The sequence below is a fragment of the Pteropus medius genome, unplaced genomic scaffold, assembly GCF_902729225.1.
Source record: "Pteropus medius unplaced genomic scaffold, Ma_sr-lr_union100, whole genome shotgun sequence".
Lineage (NCBI taxonomy): Eukaryota > Metazoa > Chordata > Mammalia > Chiroptera > Pteropodidae > Pteropus > Pteropus medius.
Window position 1 is genome coordinate 4,922,878 of NW_024352784.1, and position 19,047 is coordinate 4,941,924.

Genomic DNA, 19,047 nt, shown 5'->3' on the forward strand with positions numbered 1-19,047 from the left:
CCACCCTTCGAATGCTCATAGGAAACATGCAATAAACATGTGTGAGCCAAATGAAGGATATGATGGTATTCCCAGGGTCCAAGTGTTTTTATACATATTTCTGAGCTCCCTAATTAAACTCTAAGCATCTATGATGCTGTTCATCTTTTTATTCCCAGGACCTACACAGCACTTGGCGCATAACAGATTCCATAATTGTCTGTGAAATAAATGAGTAATATTGGTATCTCCTTTGGTCCCACACTGGGCATTATGAATTTCCTGATCCTTGACCACCCTGAAAAGGGTTGGAGGCCCCTCTTATGTGTCCCCATGACAACCCACACTTCTCCTAGTATAGTACTTATCACTTTATTATAATTGTTTGCTCCCCTTACCAACTTCCCACCTGCTATGAGGCCTATGGTAACTTATTCACCTATGTAATCCCAGAGCCTAGCATAGAGCCTAGAACTCACTAAAAATGTGTTGGGAAGATGAATGACTAGACTGATGGATGGGGAAAGATCAATTGTCATCCAATCAATCCATCTTTTAGGAAAACTCTCTTGTGACCAACCACACCTATCTGCCAGATAGGTGAATGAATGAATGAATGAATGAGTAAATAGATGGCTGGGAAATGTTAGAGATGATCACTGTTGGAGACAGTAACTTGCAGAATATAAAGACCTTGCTTCTGGAATGCACAGTACTTACTTGATCTTTAATCTTGGGAAAAGTCCTTTGACTTCCTTTTTTTTTTGTTTCTTCATCTGTTTCTTCACCTGTAAAATAGATATACTCCTTCTTAGCCTGCCATTCAGAGCTCTTAACCTTTCTCATTAATTATATACTACTGTGACCCTTCTGCTCCAAAATGTGTCTCATCTAGGGTCTTGAAAAATACCACGGGGCTAAAGAGCCCAGAAATAAATTGGTATAGATGTAAAGATAGAGACAGAGACATAGATGGGAAAGTGGAACAGAAGAATAATTTTGTGACAATGGGGTGGGGCTACAGTGCTTAAATAAGATGTGAAAATCACAAATCAGTAATTTATATAATCATTTACACAACATAAATTTATGCACAGTAACAGTAGCAAAGATAAAGTTGAAAGATAAGGCACAATCTGGGAAAAGATATTGGTTATGCATATAACAGAATAAATGAATCAGATTCTGGTTCGTGGGAGACATACAGACCTGCACGCAACTAACCATAGAAATTGCAGTTCCCTATGAGGAACACTAGGTGAGAAGGTGTGGATTCACATCTAATGGTTACATTGTCTAGAAAGTAATCCTAAGAGAAGTATGAACTTTATTTATATGGTAGAAAAAACAAAGTCAAAGATCCAGACTTAGAGGATGCCTAATTAGCTTCAGCTTCTTCTGGTCTCTATCTCAATCTTGAAGCAATTAATATCAATCTAACTGTAGTGCCCCTGAGCTCCAAACACACACAATAAGCTTCACACACACACACACACACAGAGTAATGCTTATCGTATGAATACATTTGCTTGTCCCATTCCTTTGGCCTATCCACTTCTGCAGCTCTTCTTTGTGTGGTGCATGCAAACAGTTTTCCTGTATATCCCTTCCTCAGATTGACCCTTCTCTGTTCTACCACTTCACGCCCACCTCTTAATGGAGGCACTCTACCCTACTATATTATAATGGTCTGCTTACCTGTCTGTTCCCCAATCCAAACACCCCACCCCCCAACCCAAGGTTGTAAGCCCCTCTAAGGCCAGGCTACCTATATGTCTATACCCAGCACCTCAAACAGCCCATTGAAGAGACTTGATAAGGTTTACTGAACTGAACCACAAATGCAATGCTATGGAGCACTTCATTATGTCTGCAAAGAAAGATCAAGAAAGGTGTCATAGAGCAGATGACAGTAGAGCTGGATCTTAAAAAACAAGAAGTTATAAAAGATGAGCAATAACAAAAAGCTATAGGGGCTTCTGAGTGGATTGCTTCAAAGAGGTGAAGAAATCTCATCTAATATTATGTATCGAATGTTAGCTTCACCAAGACATGTATTTTGTTCAGTTTTATTCAGGGAAATATCCCCAGTGACTAGAATAGTGACTGCTACATAGTAAGCACTCAAAAAATATTTGTTGAATTATTTGGACACTTATGAGGGATTTACGAGGATAAAAAACATGTGATGCAATATAATAGTGCATAATATAGTACAATCCTGTTATGTGATAACTCTAGGTCACTAGAGTAGGAGTTCCACGAGAGTAGGAAATAGGTCTGTCTTGGTCTCTCTATATCCCTTAGACAGTTCCAGGCAATGTTGGTGCTCAAATTTTTTTGTAGGGGAAAAAGTGAATTAATAAAAATCTAGAATACAATTACATCCTGAAACTGTAAAAGCAGAGCGACAGAGGGAACATACCACTAGTTTTGATGTTAAAAAAACCTGGCTTCTAAACCAGGTTCCGATACATGCTATCTGGCCTTGGGTAAGTTTCTCATTTTTCCAATTGGACAGGGCTTTTAGAGGACTAAATGAGTGAATGGATGTAAAGAAGATGTAGTATACACACAGACATACTCACACACAGACATACTCACGCACAGTGGAGTATTATTCAGCAATAAAAAAAAGAATGAAATCTTGCCATTTGTGACAACATGGATGGACCTATTATGTTAAGTGAAATGGTAGAGAATGGCAAATACAGTATTTTACTTATACATGGGATCTAAAAAACAAAACAAGTGAGGAAACAAAATAAAACAAAAACAGATCAAACTGATAGGTGCCAGAGGGGAAGGAGATGAGGAGATGAGTGAAAAAAGGAGAATATAGTAAACAACATTGTGATAAGTTTACAACATGACAGATGATAGTGTGATCACACTGTAACGTATATAGATATTGAATCACTGTATTATACACCTGAAACCACTATAATATTGTATACCAGCTATACTTACATTAAATAAATAATAAATAAATAAATAAATAAATGCACACAGGATACTGCCTGGTAGACAGTAGGCACTTAGTGAATGAATTCTCTATAACAGGAAAACATTACTAACGGTTAAATGACAGTCACCAGAGACTAACCCGCAGCTGCTGTAACGGGGCTAGAGATGGATGGAGAACGAGCTCTGGCTACCCCTTTGGAATCTACATCTGAGGCGGGGGAGACTCTAACCCCTCACGCAAACTAAGTTTCCAGCCCCACCTGCCTCCGGCGTCGTTTCCGCCTCCGGGGTGCCCGCAGGGGCAACGTCCCAGTCAAGCGGGATGCGCGCCTGCGAGCCTCCCGGGGATCTTGGAGCCGCTCCACGGTGGCGCTGGCCACTACCTTCTCCACCCCTTAGTAACCGCGACGCGGCGGCTAGCCGTGTAGGCGGCAACCGGCGGCCGGAGCCTCTAACTACTACAAATCCCGGCAAGCCCCGCGGCCACTTCTGCGGGCAACCTCGCTTCAGCAAGCCACGAACTACGAATCCCGATTGACTCTGCGCGGCGCGTCACGCATCAGCTTCAGCCAATCGGCTACAGACAAGTAAGGAGGGAGACACAGATGCAGACAAGATGGCGGCGGCGGCTGCACAGGGCGGGAGAAGTGGTGGCGGAGGCAGTAGCGGGGCTGGCGGTGGCTCCAGCTGCGGGACAGGCAGTGGCCGCAGCGGTTTGTTGGATAAGGTGAGGGGCCGGTCCTTGGGTACAGTCGAGGCCTGGAGAGCCCGGCAGGTGCGAACACCTTCCCATCCCCGCCCCCCTTTTCTTCTGCGGCTTCTCGGGGGAGTCCTGGTCTGGCCCACTATGGGAACTTTACTGGCACTTGTAGTCCGCTCTCTCCATACCTCAAACCCAGGTACTTCCCTCTTTATTTCTTTCTCGGAAGTGTACCTGTTCCTTCGTGCCGGCCACCACAGCTTCTTAGGATAACTTGATGATTCCTACATTTCAACGCGGCTGTCGATTTTCCTTGGTGCTAGGGGTTACGGTTGATAGGGCCCATTTCACCTACGGGGAAAACAAGCCCAAAGGAATGAAAGCAGCTACTCGAAGTTAACAGCCCCTACTTCCCACTACGACCACTTCCCTTGCTTGTCTGTACAGATTCCACACTGCTCCTTGGCCTTCTGTTTACTGAGGTTTCTGGGCGTTTTATCACGATACCCGGACACTGAACTTAAGTTTGAGTATTGACTTCTCCTACTGGGCTGACAGGCTTTAAGATTTATCTTTTTTTCCCCCCTCTCTACCGTCCTCTCCATCATTTTCCCTCTCTTTCTGCCTCCAAGTGCTTGGAATTATGAGTTTGCTCCTTGCTTACGCTTGCTTCTTACTCTCTCCGCCCATCTCTCTTTCTGTTTTCTTTTTTTTTTTAAAACTGCGGTCCTAGCAACAAGGTCTTAGAGAAAAAAATGGAAAACTCTGCTCCTTGGTTGGCTCCTCTTGTCCTATGCATAGCATCTTGGAAGAAACCATTGCATGGAGATCTGGGTCCTAGTACTGCTTCTGCCTCTACTTAGCAATGTGACCTTGAAATGTTCTTGTTCTCGCTATGTCTGTTTCCTCATCTCTGAAATGAAGTATTTAGTCTTAATGTACCCTAAGGCCCCTTCCAGTTCTCTCATTGTAGGGCCCTGGTCTAGTTTGATGAGAAATGTTAAACATGGGAGTCTTTAATGTAGTAAATAGGATTTTTTATTTTAATTGAAAACAGCTTGCAGACTTCCCTGTGCCTAACACACGGTAGGTGCTTAAAAATGAATACATGATCATATTGAGAGTTTCAGATCCAGATCTTCTCTTTTTGGGTGTCATTGGTTTTGAGTTACATGGTTCTCACATTCTTAATCCCTTTTAAGAGACAGGAACATTTTCTAGGGGTTGGGATGGTAAATGTAAGAGTGTTGGGAATTGAGGGTCATTTTCAAACACAAATCCTGTCTTCTTGCGGGTGAGTACCTCACAGCCTTTGCTCATCTTATCCCATTGACTGCTTTTGCTTTTTCCCTCCCTCTATTTGGATCATCAGCAGCAAACATTAAGTGTCATTCTGCTAAGGTAGTTATTACTGAAAACTAGATGCCATCATTGTGTTATTGAAAAAACCTGGATTTGGGGATCATAAGATTTGGGTTTTGACATAACTCTGCTGCTTTCAAGCTGTATGAAGACTTAACCTCACAAAGCTTCCCTTCATCTGAAAAGTTACGGTCTTTGGGAGAATCAAATGAGATGATATACATGAATGATCTCTGTAACATACAGTGTCAAATACGAATGTGTGTGTGGTGACAGAGAAATCAAGAATCCTGCTGTCAGAAAGTACTCAGTATTGCAGAGTATAGGGCATGGGGTACCCAAAATATTAAACATACAAGTATTTGGTGTGTATGTGTACTTTTTACAGAAGTGTAAATTAGAGAGAAAATGATCCCTAAGATCTACTTGATAAGGGGTTGGGGGCCCCGGGGGATGACCTTATGTGTGAGAGTGGAGCTGGGACCTTTTAGGGGAGAGAGAGAAGGTATACACCAGTTAAGAATGTCCTTGAGCTAAGGTACACAGAAGGTGCCTGATGTTTCTCATGTAAGTTGACTGGCTGGTTCTCTAAGAGATGTGTAATGACAAAATTGAGGAGGGCATGAATTTCTTGAAGTAGTATTAGGAAGCTCTTGAAAGTTTTTGAAACTTAAATGCCTTAAGAAAAGTATTCAGATAGTTTGGAGAGGTGGACATTAAAAGCCTTCTAATAAGTCCTTATACCATACGAATGTGTGGGTTTTAATATAAAGACAAGTTTGAGTTCTGTTGCAGGATGTTAAAAGCTACATGGCCTTGGATAAGTTACTGGATATTAGTGAACTTAAATTTCTTATGTAAACAATGTGGAAGCCCATATATATGTATTACAGATTTGTAAATATTAAATTGTATAATATTGGTAAATGTTCTTTCTGAAGGGCTATAAAAATGAAATGACAAGGTGATGAGAACTCCCAACTGGAATAGCAGAAATAGATAAAAAGGCCTCACAAAGGAGCACTTGGCAGAATTAACCAAAAAGTAAAGTAGAAAATATGTCAAGAGCTGTTAGGTACTTTTTCCTCAAAAACTTCATTTCTGCCTTACATTGAGTTGTTCCCCTTCTGAATTCTCTAGCTCTTATGGCACATGAAATTAAGCTGTCACTTAATGTGACATACTGTCTTGTATTGTTATACCAATTTGTATTTGTCCAGTTTCCCATGAGAGATTCTTATAGTTCTCTATAGTAATTAACAGAATAAGTATTTGCAGTATTGAATTTAGCAGAGAAAAAACTTCAGGTCTGCCACCTCCGTCTTCAGAAACAGCCTTAGAGGATAGTGCCTTTATTTGTCTGGAAACAGTACTGTGGAAGAGAATATGGGGGGGAACCGTTATTTTCAGTGGAGCAGAATTGGAATGAATAGAGCTATTGCTCTGTGGGAAGAGGCTGTTACCGTACAATCTCTTTAACTTGATTTGCCTTGATTTTGTAGAGGGTTTTTGATTTTATTTCCTACAGCTGTAGTTTCACTTGCCATAAAGAAATGAATAGAGATGCAAATATGCTTATGGCTTTCCCTAAGCAGATGTGAATTTTTGCTTCTATGAAACTGACTTTAAGAACAAAGCAATTCTAGTTTCCTGATCTTAAAAATGGGTATGTAAATATAATCTTCCAGCCTTCATCACAGAATAACTTAGATCATTGCAGTAAGTTATTTTGCTCAAAGCATTTTGCTCTACGTAGCAGGCTATAAAGAAAAATTACTTTCTTAATTTGTTTTGGCTTTTAAAATTTGTATGTGGTATTAAACCATGCTATACCCAAATTCTTTTAACCTTGTACCTGGATCTCTGTCTCCTGGTTGAATTTGTTGGCGGTTCAAATTGTTTGGGCTATTAAAATGTGGTATTAAACCATGCTTTCTAGAAGCTATAGTCAGACCCTTTTAACCGCATAGCTGGATTCCTGTCTCCTGGCCGGACTGTCAGCTTTTATAACTTAGTAGTTAAGAACATAGGCTTTGTCCTGCTTTGAATCCTGTCTCTGCCACTTACCAGGTGTATGTTCTTGGGCAAGTTAATAAATCTCTTTGTATCTCAGTTTCCTCATCTGTAAAGTGGGGATAATAATAGTATTTACCCTATTAAGTGGTGTGTGGCACATAGTAAGTACTCAACAAAATTCATATAGCTACAGCTAACTAGCTGGTTATTCTGGGCTTCAGCTTCCTTAGATAAATATGTTTCATAACATAGTATGGAGACTGTTTACATCAGACTCCATTGGGATTCTAGTTAAAAATACAGATTTCTGGACCTGAGTGAGATTCTCTGGAAGCGAGGCCTAGACAGCTGCATATTTTCACACATAGCTATTCATTTCCTCTACAGTTTAACAGCTACTTCCGGTTGAGAACTAGATGATTTTTTAAATCTCTTCTAGTTCTGACATTTTAAGGTTTTTTGTTTGTTTGTTTGTTTTAAACTATTCTGCTTTGTAAATAATGGTTTCTCTAAAATGTATATAATGAGACCTTGAAGCTCATCTTGTAGATATGGACACAGTTGGAGAGAGGAAGATGAAGCAACTTGCCGAAGACCACACAGTGAGTTAGTAACAATTCTAGAAGCTGGCTTCCCCAGTTTTTAATCCAGTTCTCTTATGTTACTTAGTACATTGCCTGTCATTCTGGAGTTAATGTAGTAGTGAAAAGAACATCTGTTTTGAGACTGGAAGACTTAGTCTTAAGCCTTGACTTTGTCACCTACCAACCATGTGTCCGTAGAAGGTCATGTATCCTCTTTTACTCTCAGTGATGGTATCTTAGCTTGCCTGACTTCTGAGTGGTATGCCTGTGGTTTTATGGCATTAGTGGGGGAGGGGGGGGGAGAAGGGAGGACAGAGTAGGGGGGGAAGGAGAGAGGAGAAAGGGAGAGAGGGAAGAGATGGGAGAGGGAGGGAGGGAGAGGGGGAATCCAAGGTGCTAAATTGTCTTCTGTAGGTATTATATCATTTTGAACTTGTGCCAGTAATGTATGAGAGAATCACTTGCCTCAAACCAGGGAAATTGAAGCAGAGTTTGTCCAAAGTCATATAACTCATTGGCGATACAACTTGATTTTTAATTCAAAATGTTCTTTCCAATAGGCTACATTGGATTTACTCTTTTCCTTAGTTAACACATGCTGGTAAAACATAAAAGTTGTTAGCCAACAAATGTATTAAAGGAGACCATCCTCATTTTGTTTCTGTCTGAAAGTCCATGGATGTATATTTTGAGTTTTGTCGTCACAGAATGAAAAAGATGACCAAATAGAGTTCTTTCTTGCTCACATTTGGGCAGAACAGGGATGGGATATGTGCATTCACACTGTAGTCTCTGTAGCTGTTCTGGTTTTGAACTTGTAGATTTTGACTCTTCACCATGGAGACCGGCAACATCTTATGAGTACTATCTGATTCTATGACTCTAGTCTCATTCACGTTCATTTTTATTTTGTCTTTTAGTTTTTCAACATCAGAAGATAAATATTACTGATACTTAAGGATGCTCTTAAGGAAGTAGTTCATTTTACTATCAGTAAGATGCTGTGTCTCTTGATGCACAACTTTTTGTTTTACAGTGGAAGATTGATGATAAGCCTGTAAAAATTGACAAATGGGATGGATCAGCTGTGAAAAATTCTTTGGATGATTCTGCCAAAAAGGTACTTTCTTGAGGTGGGGGTCTCTTAGCATGTGTACAACTGACAGCCCATATGCAGGATCTTTTTCTTCTGTGATTTGGAATGACCTTGGCTTTCTGTGTTAGGAATTAAACCAGAAAGCAGTTTCTAAAATCCTTGCAGTGTATATAGGAGAACACGTGTTAAAATGTAAATGTTAGCCACCTCACACTCCTCAAATTCTTTTAATGTTTGAATTCCAAAAAGCTGGTAATCTGTTGTTTTCAAGGTTAATTAGCCTGGAGCCAAGAAGGTTGAGAGTATTTAAGAAATTGGTCATCTCCATTTAAAAGAAGAAAAGGACATTTTAGCTTCATCCTTAGGAAAGTCAAGGATTAAAAATAAATGTATGAGGAGTTGATGAACTTTTTCTCTTGGATCCATTGTAAACAATTTGAGTCTTTTTTTTTTTTTTTTTTTTTTTGCTTGGAGTGGCAAAAAACTACTTGGTAATTTATATGATTCTTAATATAACTTTTATCATGGAAATTAAGAATAAAAGCAGGTTCTAGGTAGGAATCATTCTTATTAGCTTGATTTCTTCTTCTCACTAGGTACTTCTGGAAAAATACAAGTACGTGGAGAATTTTGGTCTAATTGATGGTCGCCTCACCATCTGTACTATCTCCTGTTTCTTTGCCATTGTGGCTTTGATTTGGGATTATATGCACCCCTTTCCAGAGTCCAAGCCTGTTTTGGCTTTGTGCGTCATATCATATCCTTTATTTACGCTCGGGTTTGTTTTCTAGTGACTGTTCTCAAACATCTACTGATATTCCTCCCTGCTCCCTACAAAAAACAAACTTTGATCTTGGAGCCTATTAATGTTAGAATTTAACGTCACCAGCTGTGGGTATCTGTAAATTTATGTAGAAATTATCTTTGATATTTTAGATTTAATATAGTTATTTGATTTTTAATTCTATTTAGTTATTATAGAGGTTATTATAATACAAGTGTGAGCACCTGGTAGCAAAACACAGTAATAGTGACAACTAGCTCTTATTTCTAGTCCAGAGCTTCTCTCATTAGACCAGGTTGTTTCAAGTCACTCTCTAGAATATTAAGAAAGGATCAGATTTTGGAGGTTCAGATCTGTGTCAGGTTTCCTTGAAGCTGAGGGGCTGAACTAGGAGTTACTGAGTATGAAGTGTAGGTGTGGCTTGTGTAACAGTGGAAATAACCTATTCTGGAGCTAGAGAACCTGGGTTTGAAATCAAACTATTTTGTAATCTTGTGCTAATAAGAACTTTTTTGAGACTGTTTGAATGCTACTCGTTTATAAACATGGGCAATACACACTGATAATTATCAAAGATTAAATGAGATACTCTGTAATGTGTTTGATGTGTAATCAGCTCTGAAATGTTTTCTTTATGATAAATGTAGAATCATGTTTGTTACCTGCCCAGTTTGATTATTTCTCAAAAAGCCGAATCCATAGGACTTTTATTATAGCATTACTATTATTACAAAAGTAATACATGTTCATAGTAATAGTTTTCTTGTGGCTCCCACTCCTCCCCTCCCCCCAAGTCAATCTATACATACTATATTTTTCTTTTTAATTTAAATATGTTGAATGTCTTTTCATATTAGTATATACAGGTCTACCTCATTCTTAATAGCCACATAGTATTATTGAGGGTGTACTGTGTGCTATTATTGTAGTTCTTTAAAACAAATCATTTTGGTAGCAGTTTACTTTTCTTAATATTGTCACTACCTGAAATATTTCTAAAAACTCCACTTTGGGGATTTTTCTTCAAAGACAGTTAGCAAGCCATTTAATAAAGCTGGTCCTGATAAAAAATGATATTACCCAAATTGATCTCAAATCATAGTCCCTACACTTGGCATCTATAAATCATCCCAGTATGAATTTTTGTCACTATAAGGCAGTTCAAAAGAATATGCCATGGGTTCTAGACACAGTTTCCAAAGGAGTTCCAAAGAAGTTTGAAGACAGAGAGCAACATTATTACAAAATATAGCCTCCCAAGAGAACTGCCTTGATGGAATTTCATTTGTTTGATCATATTTATTTTAAACAAAAGATTTTGCCATTTTTATAATCATGCCAGTTTATGTATAATATTAATGATTATTATGTCTTCTGTGTGCTAGACACTTTATATATACATACATAAATATATATACATAAATAAAATTTCAGAACAATTCTATGAAGTCAGTATTATCCCCATTTTAGAGACGATGATTAAGCCTTGAGGAAGGAAGTAATTTATCAAGGTTACATTGGTTAAAAGCCAGAATTCAAATCTAGGACTGCCTCACTCCAAAGCCCATACACTTTGCACTATACTTTCCTGCCTCTCACTTTCATAAAATTTAAATTATACAATATACACAAAGCTCTTATGGCAGTTTCTAATACATAGTAGGTTCTCAAATATGGTAGTTAATACTGTTAAAAACAATATAATAAGCCTATATGTATATAGGGAGTAATTGTTCTTATAGTAAACTAATTTGGTCAGTTTTAATGACCCTTTTGTTGATTGAACATGGTCAAGTACACTATGATTATTTTATATTTTATAGAGAAATAAGCATAAGTCTTGACAAACTAGGTAACAGGTTCTTCTTATACACATTATTCTTGAACAGAAAATGTGAGAGCTGATTTATGCCCTGTACCTTTTTCCATTTTTTCCTTTTGAGATGTCCTTTGGACAACTAACCAGAGAGAGTTTTGCTTTTCTTGGTACATAAACATAAGGTTAAAAATGAAATAGCTCAATTTTCAGTGTTCGTGCAGCAAAGTGAAACTCTTCTTGAGTAATTTTTGTAGCCCTTGCTTGTCATTTGTGTTATTTCTCTTTTTTTGTATATGTTTGTGTGCTTTCTCCTTAACTTTATTTGAACTTATTTTGTGATGATGGGGATCCTGACCATTTATACCTCGTATAAGGAGAAGAGCATCTTTCTCGTGGCCCACAGGAAAGATCCTACAGGGATGGATCCTGACGATATTTGGCAACTATCCTCCAGTCTCAAAAGGTATGACTACCCTCACAGATTCTAAAATCCTGGTGTTGGATTTTCCCTGGGTATCGAGTCATCAACAACATATTATTGTATACCTGCTCTATGCAGATCATAGCGCTAGTCATGTAAAATGAAGAAAGGGGTATGAATATTCTAGAAGGTTTTTCCCAGCATTGGAGTTCTGAGATTGCATCACAGATGTGCTTGGGATAAACTCTGGGAGAAAGTACTTTGGCGGAAGAATGAAGAGTGATTTTCTTTTTCCTTGTGGCTGATTAACTGAGTCAGTGCAGAAACTATAAAGGCTAAAGGTGTGAAGTCAGTTATCTTTGAAGGAACCCTATTAGCATCTCTTTCTTCTGTGATGTCAGGAATATCTGAAGCAATTTCCCAGGTAACTCAGAGAAGCACAGTTCAATCTGTTTCTGTACAGCTGACACCTGAGGTCTTTCTATGTATCTGGAACAGGGTTCAAATTCCAGCTCATCTCTTTCCAGCTGTGTAACTTTTATTAGACCATATAAACTATTTGAGCTTTAGCAGGGTCAAAAATGACTTGTAAAGTTGTTGGGAAGATGAGATACTAATTACAATAATAGCAGATTTCTTTTGTGTGTACAGTGGTTATTGTGCCCAAGTGCATTATCTCACAATGTACCTTAGAACAACTTATTTTATAAATAAGAACACAGGCCCATTGGTTCTTCCAGGGTTATACAGCTCCAGACTGAATTCCAGCAGGTATTCTAACCCACTCCTGAGCCTAGGATTCATACTCTTAGTCACAGTCCTAAAAACACATGGTACAGTTCCTATCATATAGTGGGCTTTCAAATTATAAATACCATTATTCAAATATGTGAAGGTAAGTATAGCATCAACACCAAAAAGCCTCTCATTACCAGCTTGTGGAGATGGCTGTCAGGAGGAGCAGACCTTCATTCTGATATTACAGCTGAGTTCTTACCTTGTCCTGGCAGGGCTCCTAGTTGCCCTTTTGGGTCAGCTATCCTAAATCTACCTGCTGTGCTAGGCCATTGAAGCAGAGTTGCAGAATTCTGGATGCTTATAACATCTTGATTTCATTGATTTTATTCTGACATGTAGTTTTTAAACAGCTTTATTGAAATATAATTCACATACTGTACAGTTTACCCATTTAAAGTATACATTTCAGTGGTTTCTAGTGTATTTACAGATATTTGCAACCTTCACCACAGTCAGCTTTAGAACATTTTCATCACCTCAGAAAGCAAGCCTGTACCCTTTAGCTGTATCATCTCCCTATCCTCTATTCCCCACAACCATAAGTAACCACTAATCTACTTTCTGTCTCTGTAGATTTCCCTGTTCTGTATATTTCATATGAATCATATAGCATGTGATCTTTTGTGACAGGGTTCTTTCACTTAGCATGTTTTCAGGGTCATCCATGGTATAGCATGTATCAATATTTAATTCTTTTTTGTGCTGAATAATGTTCCACTGCATGTATATACCACATTTTGCTTATTCATTTATTAGTTTATGGACATTTGAGTTGTTTCCACTTTTTGGCTGTTATGAATAATGCTGCTATAAACATTTGTGTACAGGTTTTTGTGTGGAAATATGTTTTCATTTCTCAGGTAATGTATGAAGGAGAGGAATTGCTGGGTCATATAGTAACTCTTTTTAAATTGCTTGATGAACTGCCAGACTGTTTTCCAAAACAGCTGCACCATTTTACAATCCCACTAGCAGTGTATGAGTGTCTGATTTTTCCACATTCCCTGCTGATTTTTACCAACTGCCATATTGTTGATGCCTGTGGAGAGGAAATATGCCACCCTCTGTTCCTTCTGATTGCAATTAAATACAGTCCCAATTCTCTTTCCTTGAAGAAAGCTCCTGTTTTATTGATACTCTTTAATGTAGGTCTTTTCAGAAGTCTTGGTGCTTCAATATCCAAGTAGATTATTATTCCAACACTCTGGCCTTTCAGTTTTACTTCTCTTTTCTGATTCTCTTGTTTTCTACCATGTCTTAAACACTATTTCTCTGGATATACCCTAGACCTTGCTATTACTGATAACTAATTACTTTCAGTAGTTTCAGTTTTAAGTATCCCACTCTGACCATTGCTTTCTATTTTTTCCAATTTATCTCTTACTTCTCTTATCCTAACAATTCTTCAGCCTCCTTGGCATCTGTAATCCATTGAGCCTACCACCTTTTCACTGTCCTACCCCTCGCTTCCTCCTTACCTAGCTTAGATTCCATGGCATTTCTGTAGTCCAGTTACTCTCAGTGTTCTAGAGAATCTTTCATCTCTTCTATCCTCAAACCTCTTCCCCTCCTCCCCCACCTTTACTCTCTGCTTCTTTTATAGGTGAGAAGATAGAAGCAGTCAAAACTCTTGCATCATTGCCTCTATAGAGTACTCATTGTATTCTGCCTTCTTTCTAAGTTCCTTTTGAAAGCCTCCTCTCCATTTGTCCACTAGATTCTTATCTCTTCTTATTTACTTGATGTTTCCGCTTCTGCTGGATTGTTCTTTCTGGCATACAAACATGCTGTAATTTCTCCCATCCACCTAAAAAAAAATTATTTTCTTTCCCCATATTCTCCTCCCATGATCTTCTCATTTCTCTGCTCCCCTTTTCTTCTCCCATGGTCTCTTGCATCTGCTCTTCATTTCTCTTTCCTCATCATGCTTAACCTATCAGCAGCATTTGACACGGTGGATCACTCTATCATTGTTACACTCTTCTTTTTGTTAACTAGGCTTCTAGGATACCATAATCTTATTTCTAATTTTCTTCTTACCTTAATGTCTGTTCCTTAGTCTTCTTTGTGATTCTTCATTATCCCCTTTTTCTGAATTTGAAATGCCACTTGTGCTTGTTCCTAGCACCTTTTCTTTGTATTCACTCACTAGGTGTAATCTTATCTAGACCTCAAGACTTTAAATACCATCTATATGATGAAGATCTCTAAATCTGTATTTTCATCCTAGACCTCTACTCTGAACTCCAGATATATCTCACCTTTCTGACATTGGATCCTAATGAGCATCTCAAAATTAATACATCTAGAACCCAACTCTGCTATCCCTCATTTAAACCTGCTTTCCTCCCAGTTTTCCCTATCTCAATAAATGGCAACTCCCTCTTTTAATTACTCGAGTCAGAACTCTGTAATTATTTTGACACCTTTCTCTCAGTCCTTTCAGCAATTTGTCAGCAAATCTGTCAACTCTACCTTCTCAGTATATTCAGTCTGACCATTTACCATCTCCACTGCTACCATCATTTCACAATTAGGTTACTGTAATAATGTCCTAATAGACACCTGCCCCTGCTCTCCCTGCCCATAGTCTATTCCCAGTGCAGTAGGCAGAATGATCCTGTTAAAACATAAGGGCAGATCAACCCAATCTTCTGCTTAAAACCCTCAGAGAAAAAAACTGAAATCTTAAGCATAGCTTAGAAATCCATACTTATCCTCTCCACCCCACACACATATGCAGACACACCTTTCATCGCCTATGGCTCTTAGCCTTTTTCACTCCATTTGTTCTCATTGTCATTTTTCCTGTTCTTCACACGTTCCAGGCATGTTCTTGCCTTAGGACTTTTGCATTTGCTGTTTCCTCTGCCTAGAATATTCTTTTTCTAAATAGCTTGTTCTCTTATCTTCTTTGGGACTCAAACATCGGCTTAGAGAAGGCTTTCTGCCAACCATATTTAAAAGAAACATTGTATTTTTTATTTTATTGTCGGTTTCCTTACACAAGAAGTCCCAAAAGGCAGATATTTGTCTTTTGTGTTCACTGCTGTATATCCTTAGCATCTAAAACTGCCTGACTTGCATAATTGGGGTTGAATAAAATATTTATTGAATTAATGAGTAACTATTTCTAAAATGTATCAGGTCACAATTCATCAGATCATGTCTTGCCATCAAACCCATTGGGTCCAAATGTTTAAATATCACTGTAATATCAGTTAGCAGCAGTTGAGAAGAATTTTTGAGGTGTTGAAAATAGTTCAAGGACCTTCATCTTAGCTAGCCATCCAGGTTGGGAGTAACCGGCTAGATGACAGTTAATTGAGCTGTGATTTTTTTCAGCACTTGTTAATGATAGGCACTATTTAACCATGACAGGGATTCTGAAAGGTAGATAGTGGTTTTCTTATTTTAAATATGCATAAACAGATGCAAGCAATTTCTTCTTCTAAAGGTAATACCAGCCTGAAATCCACTGAATATGCCCTGATTAAATGGAGGCTGAAATAGGTAGGGGTTGGGGAGGAATGTCAGCCTGCCAGAGGTTGATGTCATAAACCCTTTTGAATGGGTGGAGATAGTAAAGGCCTTCACGATACCCTAAGTTGTAGCTAAAGAATCTGTATTTCATGCAGTAAAAGACATTCCTGGCCTGGGAACAAGGTAGAACTCAGAGCTAGATTGGTTACAGGGTATAAGAACTGAGCAACCTGGACTTGGGGAACATCTGTGAAAACTAGGGTTCTTCATTTATTCATAAAAATTTGCCTACCAAGTGCCAAGCTAAGAATAGAAAACAAGACAAAATCCTTGCCCTCAAGCATCCCTGAGTCCAGCGAAGAATACAAATAAACATCATTTCAATAGGTAATTTCACTGACAGCATCGAGCCTATCTTTAGACCTGGCACATGATTGGCACTCATTCGACTATTGATTGATGGTGCTGTGGAAGACAAAAGGAGAGAGCTCCAACCCAGTTTGGGAGTGTTTGGGAAGTCTTTGCCAGAGAGATTTATGTCCAAATATAGTATTAACAAATGGGAACTCTAGTTAGTTGAGATTGAGAAAAGTGTCTACTAGGAAGATTCTTCTAACATAACGAATGTGAAGTCCAGAGGTGAGAGAACATGGTCCATATGGCTTAACAGTCTATGACAAGATAAAAGAGATCTACACTAATTAAATCAGGGAAGACATGGCAATACCTATGAATCAGAACTCATCTTGAAGGCAGAAACGCTTGTTGTTTGTTTTGAAAGGACAAATCTGTGTAGGCATCTCAGCCCTGTTCTTCAAAAACACTTGGTGCTTATTATTACTGGTTGAATCTCTGTTTGGTTTTTGATTTATTATCTTTGCTTAGGTTCGATGACAAATACACTCTGAAGCTGACCTTCATCAGTGGGAGAACAAAGCAGCAGCGGGAAGCTGAGTTCACCAAGTCCATTGCTAAGTTTTTTGACCACAGCGGGACACTGGTCATGGATGCATATGAGCCTGAAATATCCAGGCTCCATGACAGTCTTGCCACAGAAAGAAAAATAAAATAGCCAGTTCTAAAAGCGGCCATCTTTCTGCAGGATCATGTGGAATCATGGGGTGAGGGAGAAAGTATCAGAGAACTTAAACTGGATAAAATAAGAAATGTTAAAAATGTCCCTGTTTTGTCCTGAAATTTTAGCCCATTCTGGGTAAATAGGATTTTCTAGCTCAGATACAAGAAATTGTAGCTCCGATACCTAGCTGTAGCCTCTTAAGTCTGCTAATTGCGTTGATTTGCTTTTCTGGAAAAGCAGTTTTGCTAAAATCTGTACAGACTTTCTCCTTCATATCTAGCAGAACTTAATGTAGTAAAGCTTTGTGCCATGCAGCATCTGAAGACTCAGTTTTTAAAATTGCTAATCTGTTGCTGACTTTATTATGTTAATCCCTGTTTCAACAACTGTTTCCCTTAATTCAGGATACAACTTCTTGTGTACAGCATCTTCACACACCATTTTTTATGGGTGTGTGTATATATATATATGGTTTGGAGAGAACTGGGGCAAAGAACAGCTTTTTAATTTGTTTAAAAAAGACCTGTTACATTTTGTGCTCTTAACCAATTAAAGAAGCCAACGACATTTTTAGTTTTATATTGTCTATGTTTTCACTAGTATATCCCTGTTGATTTGTTTGTGTCCTTTATGAACTGCCATTTTCTAAAATTTTTTTCAATAAAAGGAAAGGTGTGAAAAAGTGGAGTTTTTGATGGATAGTTTTGATGGAAGGAACAGAGCAGCAAGTGTTAACAGTCTTACTCTGCTATAGGTTCTTTTTGTTTCTAGGCTGTTTTACTGGTCAAAAGCCCCTGAGGACTATAGGTGAGGAATTGCTAGCTTTCCAGTTATAATAATAATGACATTCAATACTTTGTGTCAGGTAGTGTTCCAAGTACTTTACATGTGTTAACTTACTAATGTTCACAAGAATCCTAAGAAGTAGGTACTATTATTATCCTAAAAAGTAGGTACTATTACTATCCCCATTTTATAGCTTGAGGGAACTGAGGCACAAAAATTGAATAATTTGTCACACAGCTAGTGATAGAACTGGGATTTAAACCTGGATAATCTGGCTCCAGAAGTGTGAGCGGTGTCTCTTCTAGTATTTTCCCACTGTGGTCAGAGAAGAACTGGGCACTTGCTTAGATCCTGTGACCAATAGGAATATTGTCCCTCTATCCTTACAAAAGTATGATTCCAGTTCAACCTAGTACCTTTTAAAACCATATTCAGCTTTTAAAAAATCACGCTTACCACATTTTCTCTTTGACTTGGGAATGTTGCCCTATCTAGTGCCATATAGTGGCGGATTGTGCAACATTATTGGATGGGAGTTGAAGCCTTGGATTTTATACTCTTTATTCCTGTCATCCTTGGGTAAGTCATGTAATTCTCAGAGCTAGTCCTCTCACCTCCCCTTTTAGGTGATAATTCTATTAGCTATTTGAAGCTTTCGAAAGTGTGTAATTGGATAATTGTATTTTTACAATGAAGGAATGACTGTTAGACACAGGGGTCCCAAGGCCTGTGGATGTAGATAGGGAATAACCCTCTCTACAATGACTCCTTGGAGTCTTTTCACATCAGATGTACCTTTTTTTTTTTTTTTTTTTTTTGCATTACTTTGCATCTTCGTTTTTTTTTTAAACAAATTGAATTATGTTGAAATATGTTCTGTAGTTTATCTTAATATTTTTTAGTTGTCAGTATATATAGGTCAAACTCATTTTTAATAACTGCATAACATTCTGTAGTAGACGTGGTTTTAATTTTATTCTTTCCCTGTTGACAGATGTATTTGTTGTTTGTTTCTAGCTTTTCACTATCCCAATGGAGAAGTGGCATAAAAGGGGAAAAAAGGTTTTCAAGTGAGAGACAAGAGGCCTAGGTTCTTTCCAGCTTTATTCTAATTTGTGATCTTGGGTAAAGCTCATTCCCCTAAATGTCTGAAACTATCAAAGAGGTTTTAGAT

The 19,047-nt window shown here is 38.3% G+C and overlaps 2 protein-coding genes across 6 annotated transcripts in view; one reads left to right on the forward strand and one right to left on the reverse strand.

Annotated features, from left to right (window-relative positions):
* The window catches only part of XRRA1 (X-ray radiation resistance associated 1), a 44,612-nt gene extending 40,346 nt beyond the window's left edge, over window positions 1–4,266 (reverse strand). For 2 of the 4 annotated variants that reach the window (XM_039848048.1, XM_039848045.1), the window contains exons 1-2: window positions 3,207–3,468; window positions 700–767 (exon numbers count right to left, since the gene is read on the reverse strand). In XM_039848048.1, coding sequence (XP_039703982.1) covers window positions 700–755 — 56 coding nt within the window. In that variant the 5' untranslated portion in view covers window positions 756–767; window positions 3,207–3,468. The other 2 variants (XM_039848047.1, XM_039848046.1) reach the window with 2 other exon arrangements.
* SPCS2 (signal peptidase complex subunit 2) lies at window positions 3,517–17,769 on the forward strand. 2 transcript variants are annotated; one of them, XM_039848052.1, is made up of 5 exons: window positions 3,517–3,673; window positions 8,645–8,728; window positions 9,301–9,461; window positions 11,636–11,770; window positions 16,895–17,769. In XM_039848052.1, the coding sequence occupies exons 1-5, from the start codon at window positions 3,563–3,565 to the stop codon at window positions 17,079–17,081; spliced, it is 678 nt and encodes a 225-aa protein (XP_039703986.1). In that variant the 5' UTR covers window positions 3,517–3,562; the 3' UTR covers window positions 17,082–17,769. The 2 variants fall into 2 exon arrangements, with proteins under 2 accessions (XP_039703986.1, XP_039703985.1); XM_039848051.1 differs by having other exon boundaries at window positions 3,541–3,721; window positions 16,895–17,660.
* Window positions 17,770–19,047: the final 1,278 nt, after the last annotated feature.